The 7,164-nt window shown below is 34.9% G+C and overlaps 1 protein-coding gene and 1 long non-coding RNA gene across 2 annotated transcripts; one reads left to right on the top strand and one right to left on the bottom strand.

Annotated features, from left to right (window-relative positions):
* Positions 1 to 1,654: 1,654 nt before the first annotated feature.
* On the bottom strand, positions 1,655 to 2,315 carry LOC136270314 (uncharacterized). Its single transcript, XR_010708077.1, has 2 exons — positions 2,178 to 2,315; positions 1,655 to 2,052 (listed from the first exon to the last, which is right to left on the bottom strand). It is a non-coding gene; the product is annotated as an uncharacterized lncRNA (long non-coding RNA).
* On the top strand, positions 1,858 to 3,068 carry LOC136270313 (uncharacterized). The gene is made up of 2 exons (XM_066067658.1): positions 1,858 to 2,476; positions 2,609 to 3,068. The coding sequence occupies exons 1-2, from the start codon at positions 1,858 to 1,860 to the stop codon at positions 3,043 to 3,045; spliced, it is 1,056 nt and encodes a 351-aa protein (XP_065923730.1). The 3' UTR covers positions 3,046 to 3,068.
* Positions 3,069 to 7,164: the final 4,096 nt, after the last annotated feature.

The raw sequence follows: 7,164 nt of genomic DNA, 5'->3' as shown, positions 1-7,164 counted from the left end.
AAATTCAGATATTGCGAAATATTAAACGAATCGTCCATCATAAACATGACCGGAATGGAAGAAAGGGGTGGGGGGTCTACTATACATTACACTTTCCGTGGGGGTAACCTGGCTATAAAAAAAGGAGAATGTCACTATATAGCCAGCTTTCCGTGGAGGTAAATCTACTATATAGCAATTTCCCGTGGGAAATAGTAATTCTGCTGTATAGTCATTTTTCCGGGGGAAGGATTGCTAGGGGGAAATGGCATTATACAACACCAGCTTCTTCATCAAAAGTCCACTATGTGGCTCAGTTTTCATTGCACTGTGGTCTTTTTTCAACATCTTTGGCAGTGGCGTCGAAAAGAAATTGAAAGTGGGGGAATGGGGAGGGGGAGGGGGGGGGGGCTAGACTTATCAAAAATCTTGACAAGCAAAGTAAAAAAAAAAGAAGAAAATAATTTTTCTCGTTTTTGAGAAACGTCGCGGACTGAAAATTTGAAGAATCGCCTGCACAAAATGTGTTAGGAAGAAAAGAATAATAATACGAAAATTGAAAAAGAAACAATACAATAATAGAAGGGTCTTCCGCTGAAGACGAAGACCCTAATTAAAGATTATGTACAACTTTGCAAAAAAAAAGGGGGGGCAAGCCCCCACCCCCACCGTTTCCGGCGCCTATGTTTGGTGTCAGTATTTAAATTACAACAATCAATTTTCAAACAGGTATAATAATCTGTGTTATACCGATTATTTACAAAAATTGGTGTCTCTCTATATACAGTGATGTGTATTTCATGTCACCTTGTTTAAATTGAAGCATAAAAAACTCAATAAATACATTGATCACGAACTAAAGGCCTTTCTGTCTTTGATCACTAAACGATATTCGAAAATTAACATTTACAGACCCTCCGAGAAACGAATTTAGAAATCAAGCGCTTTCGAGATGGAGATTTTCACATATCTTTGACATGTTGTTTTTATAGCATTGAATCATGATTTTAAGTATACACTCGTCAATTTGACCTTTGACTACTTGTTGCATTTAGAGGCATTTAAAGATCACAGAATTTTTAAAATGGAAAAACACAGTAGAATGTAAATATCATTATTTACGCTGCAGCGTGTTTGGTGTGAAAGTTCGTAAATGGATGAAAAAGATTGCACATGCATTCAGTTATATGTCAACAAATATTCAGAATGATAACTGCTCAAAATTTACACCAATTATTAATCAATCTGAAGAAAATTCCTCAAATGCGGGTCACGTACTATACATGTACCTGAAACATATTTTTCTGCGGGTAAACGATAACGGGAAAGAGAGAAAAAAGATTTAATTGAATAAAATGATCCATCCAGCTCAGGTGTCATTATTTTTCTTAAGGTTTATTATTCTTTTTGTCACAATGATGACATAATGACGATCTTTTCATTCTGAATCACAATAGTCATTTACATCTACATTTAGAAATTGGCCCCTGTTACTTAAGTATCCGTAGTTGTAAATATATTTTCTGATCGGCATTATTTTTTATATGCTGCAAATTTATAAAAATTATGTTCTAAGACGATTACCCGACATAACTGACACTTTGAAGTCAGGTGAACCAAAAATGGAGAAAATGATTCGAAAGTGGGGAAACCATGCCTTGTTAAAATACCTCTGTAAATATTGTTTCCGGGAATTTATTTTCAAAAAGAAAATGAATGCTTAATAACTCACAAAATGTGCTCTCAATATACGTAAGTATAAAATTTAAAATAGAACAGCTTTGCAAAATATCAACTTGAATAAACAGTCTGACGTGACCCGGAATCAGCGACTTCACTTTAGTGTTCTTATCATATAAACGAATCTAGGTTTAGTTCATGAATGCTTATCAAAAAGAACCGAGCCCCACACCAGCTGCACACAGTACGCAACTAGTGCAAAGAAAAATGGCGACACTAAAGACAATAGCTGTTGTAGTTTTCCTCATCCACTTTGTATTGGATGTCCATGGTTTGTCGTCAGACAACACTTGCAAAGAGAGGCTTGATCATCTGGAGAAACTATTGGCAAACCTAAACGAAAAATTCGAAAACCATCAAACGGACAACAGCAAAGTAGACGCGATGTTCAAAATTATTCAAGACGAAAATAGTTACCTGAAAAGTAGACTGAAATCTTTAGAAGAAAATGTTCTTACCTCGAACCACCGGACGGAGAAACTTGAAGCTAGGATTGCAGATTTAGAATCTTCAAACTGGTTTCTGAAATCCAGATTGGCAACAGCAAACACTAACTATAGTTTCGATAAAAAATATTCGAGCACTTTACTTGGAAATCTGAAAACGGATGATTCACAGAAAGAAAACACGACTATCGGGTCATCAACAGCTTATGGCAATGAGATGAAGATACAACGCCAAACGGCAATGATAAAACGCAAACTTAGTCAGTTGGAGAATAAACCGAATGCACTGAAAGAAAAACGTCTCCCGACAGGTAAATTATGTAAAATACCATCATATGATTGTATTCCAAAATACGTTTCATTTTACATGCGATAACATCCAGAACACTGGGAGTTTAATTCACCACAATGTAGGACAGTACCGATTCATTCATGTATTTCAGGGATTCGGTCAACCTCCACCCTATTCCCAGATGGTGCTGCATTTTCTGCATACTTGTCTGGCGATGTAGCAGAAATATCTAAAGATTTCACCATTCACTTTAACACCATTATAACAAACATCGGCAATCATTATAACAAACATACAGGAGCATTCACCGCGCCACAACACGGTGTTTACGTGTTTACGTGGAATCTCTACTGTAGCACGGGAGGGCACATATATTCTCAGCTTGTTGTGAATTCTAATGTAGTTGGGGCTATGTTTACAGACGCGGGGGGTGAAATTGATGTCAGAAGTCATACTGGTATTGTGGTTGTTGAGGTGAATCAGGGAGATGTTGTTTTTGTTCGTACTCACCCTTTATATACTCACGTCGGAAGTCTCAGGAGTGACTCAGCCTGGCGATCATCCTTTAATGGCTGGAAACTGTACTAAATATCAATAAAATGGATTCTCTACAATTAAGTATAAAAAGGTATCGCAGTGTAAGGAGATGTCGGTCATTTCAGATGCATGTATTTATAAGCGACATCATATCAAATTTCAAAAGAGATCATAATTCAAATATTATCAATTATTATATAATTGATCAATTTCTAGCTCTCACTTAAAATCAAGAAAAAAGAGGCGAATATTGTACTTCGAGGGTATCTTAATCATTGTATTCATGGAAAAAAGGCAATAAATGTTTTATTATATGATTCAACGACGAATCGATACAGACATACCAAATTAGGTGTTATCAAGCGAAGAAAACTTCATCACCTGTTAGTATGAAGACAAAGACGAACAATTTTCATTGGACGACATGAATAATGATAACCAATCGTAGCATTTTGATAATTCCCGACCTATTTTAGTCCAATGTAGATAAATGAATAGGCCACGTGCATTGTTGGGTATTATGCAGTCAATCAGAGAGCTAGGAATTTATCAATCACATAATAAAACGTTATATTAACCCGCACGTGACCTGGGAGGTCAATATACATGTAACATTTTAATTATTCTTTACTAGGCTTTGACCCGTGCGTACACAGGTTGACATTGCATAACGTTAATTATGATATCGGACATTTACGAAATAGCTAGATACATGTACATCGACACACCGTGTTGTTGACATTTACATAACTAAGCTATAAACCTATAATAATGCTATTCATTTCACTACAATATTCTTAGGTAGAATAATCTAACTCTGTCTCGGGACAGACCTTCACCACCGTTACAATGCCTCTCGTATACCCGCAATGTAGCAAAAAAATGCAGAATCACTCCGAAACTATTTTGGAGAAAATTTATGAAGCTGCATTGAAAATAACAATCAAATTATTCATAGCCAACCATTTTGAAACTAAATACTTTTCATCTAAAAAATTTATTCATATTAATGAAGAATTCAACACTTTTCACCAACTTTTGTACGAGTTTTACACACCATGGTGAATATTCGGAACTCTCGGGATTTTTCATATTAAAAGCACTGAGTTAGAGTTATCTCCCGTATTTCCTTTGATGAACAAAAAAAAAAGCATTTTTCAAAGAAAATAGACAGGTATTTGTATTATTGTGTCTGAGTTATTCCATGCAAATGTGTTATTGTGGAAACTTAAACTAAACAGCCTCCAGTGATTTTGCGTGAATGTAAAGCGCATACGCAAGATTGTAATATCGAAAAAAAAATCCAGATGAATTCCGGATTTTTTAATAGAATTTTCATTAATTATTAATTAAAATATAGATACATTATCATGTAATTTTGGTCGTTATTTGAAGGGTTTTAAACAAAATGTTCAAATTAATCCAATAAAAGAATAAACAAAAATTTACATAAGGAAGCTGAGAGGTCAACAAATTAATACCATATCAGATCTACCTTAAATTTTAAATATTATATATTTGGCCATGAGCAATTAAAATTCAACTTTTAGCTTGATGACATATCCTATAATTGTATACAGAGCTTTTCTTTTAAAGGAGTCAAATAAAGCCTTAAAATTGTCACGACCATCGAGCTCTCTTAAAAGCACAGAAATTAAACAGAAAAACAAAGACTATAATTCGAACACTCTCTCAATCGAGAGAAATTGACTATAAACCTCCGCCTATCACACTGAGCTACGCTGACACATTAGACGGGCGGCGAATAACTTTAATGTTCTTAAAAATGATGCACAGTTTGGGTTTCTAACACTACATATGCCAACATTTTAAGTTTTTATGAAAGTGCAATAAATACTTTCATTAAAAGTTGTCACATATTAATAAATGAATGAAAATTAAATTAAAAGTTGCCTAACACCAACAATAAAGTTTTCTATTACACTTTACCTCGTCAAAATTGAAAAGTCTTTAGGCCCCGCCATCACCAACTTACCTCAAGTAAATACGCTGCGTCATGTCTGAATTTTGATCACATTTTCTACTTTACGATGAAGTTCCAATTTTCTTTCCAATCATATATTGAATTTGTTTTTTGACAGAGCAATAGATAACTGCATATCACACATCTTGAAAGTTTGATGAAAAGCATCAATTGTGTAGTTTATACTTTAAATCCATGGCCTTTGGAGGATGAAAGGGACAATGGTTTTGACAATATCTAATCCCCGCCATTCTTCATAAGATACACACAAAAAATAGTCAAGATTTGCCGAGTGAGGAGATACGCTTTTATTACACTTCATTATGAGTAAACAAAGTTACAAATTCAGATATTGCGAAATATTGACACGAATAGTCCACCATAAACATGACCGGAATGGAAGAAAGGGGGAAGTCCACTGTACATTACACCCTCGTGTGGGTAACCTGGCTATAAAAAGAGGAAAATGTCACTATATAGCCAGCTTTTTATGGAGGTAACTCTACTATGTATATAGCAATTTCCTGGAGGAAATAGTAATTCTGCTGTATAAAATCATTTTTCCGGGGGAAATATTGCTAGTGGGAAATTGCACTAAACAACACCAGCTTCTTCATCAAAATTCCACTATGTGGCTCAGTTTTCATTGTACTTATTTCAACATCTTTGGCAGTGGCGTCGAGAAGAAGAAAGTGGGGAAGGGGGGAGTAGACTGATCAAAAATCTTGACAAGCAAAAAAAAAAGAACAAAAAGATCTTTGGTTATGGTTATGTACAACTTTGAAAAAACGGGGGGGGGGGGGGGGGAGAGCCCCTACCCCCACCGGTTCCGGCCCCTATGTTTGGTGTCAGTATTTATATTAGGCCGAAAAAAAAGTTGTGTGTTTAGGGTAACCCGACCTAACCTACAAAAAATGCCGAGATCCTAAAATTTTTAAATGTTCGATTGTGAATTTTATATTATTTCTGTTAAAAAAATTGTTTTTAAATATGACACAAACAAACATTCTTAGGATTCTTGCAGAAAAAAATATGATAAAATAAAAAATAAAAATCCCTACCTACCTAACCTAATTTTTTCATCAGTGTTACCCTTTACAGGCCTTTGGACAATTAATTTTCAAACAGGGATAATAATCTAGCTGTTATACCGACAATTTACAAAAAATTGGTGTCGTTCCATATACTGTGTTCTTATCATATAAACGAACCTAAGTTAAGTTCATTAATGCTTATCAAAAGGAATCAAAAGGAAAAATGGCGACACTAAAGACAATAGCTCTTGTAGTTGTCCTCATCCACTTTGTTCTGGATGTCTATGGCTTGTCGTCAGACAACACTTGCAGAGAGAGGCTTGATAATCTAGAGAAACTATTGGTAAATCTAAATGAGAAATTCCAAAACCATCAAACGGAAAACACCAAAGTAGACGCGATGTTCAGAATTGTTCAAGACGAAAATAGTTACCTGAAAAGTAGACTGAAATCTTTAAAAGAAATTGTTCTTATCTCTAGCCGCCGGACGGAGAAAATTGAAGCTAGGATTGCAGATTTAGAATCTTCAAACTGGTTTCTGAAATCCAGATTGACAACAGAAAACACTAACTATAGAGTCAATAAGAAATATTCGAGTACTTTACTTGGTAATCTGAAAACGGATGAGTCGAGAAAAGAAAACACGACCACCGGGCCAACATTAACTCAAGGCAATGGGATGGAGGTACATCGCAAAACAGCAATGGTAAAACGCAAAATTAGTCAGTTAGAGAATAAACCGAGTGCATCGAACGAAAAACGTCTCCTCACAGGTAAATTACTAACTGTATGTTATATATAAAGGTGGTATGAGACATCTGTCGATATAAATGTGAATTGAAGTACAATATAATTATCAAACTTTCACCGGTTTAGAATTTTCAAATTTGATAATACATATATTTAACCAAAAATACGTTTAATATTTTTTTGCATAGGTAAAAATTTAAAAATCCCCAGCGAGATTAAAACACATGACTTACAGATTCGTAGTGGACCCTCTAAACCACCGCGCTACGTTGTTAGATGACAACTTTTGCAGAGGAACTATTTATAAAATTACCTTTCATTTTATTGTTTATTTCGATAAGTAGTACTAGTATACGTCACAACATAGAAGTGTTCCATACCATCTTAAGGTGGTATGGGACA

This window comes from Magallana gigas, chromosome 7, assembly GCF_963853765.1.
Source record: "Magallana gigas chromosome 7, xbMagGiga1.1, whole genome shotgun sequence".
Lineage (NCBI taxonomy): Eukaryota > Metazoa > Mollusca > Bivalvia > Ostreida > Ostreidae > Magallana > Magallana gigas.
The sequence above is the reverse complement of the archived record's forward strand: the minus strand, read 5'-3'. Positions and strand labels throughout refer to the sequence as shown.

What these genes read in the sequence shown, in the direction of transcription:
- LOC136270313 (XM_066067658.1), top strand. Translation starts at nt 1,858, where the DNA reads ATGAATGCTTATCAAAAAGAACCGAGCCCCACACCAGCTGCACACAGT. An exon ending in AGAAAAACGTCTCCCGACAG is followed by an intron (nt 2,477 to 2,608) that starts GTAAATTATGTA and finishes CATGTATTTCAG; the next exon opens with GGATTCGGTCAACCTCCACC.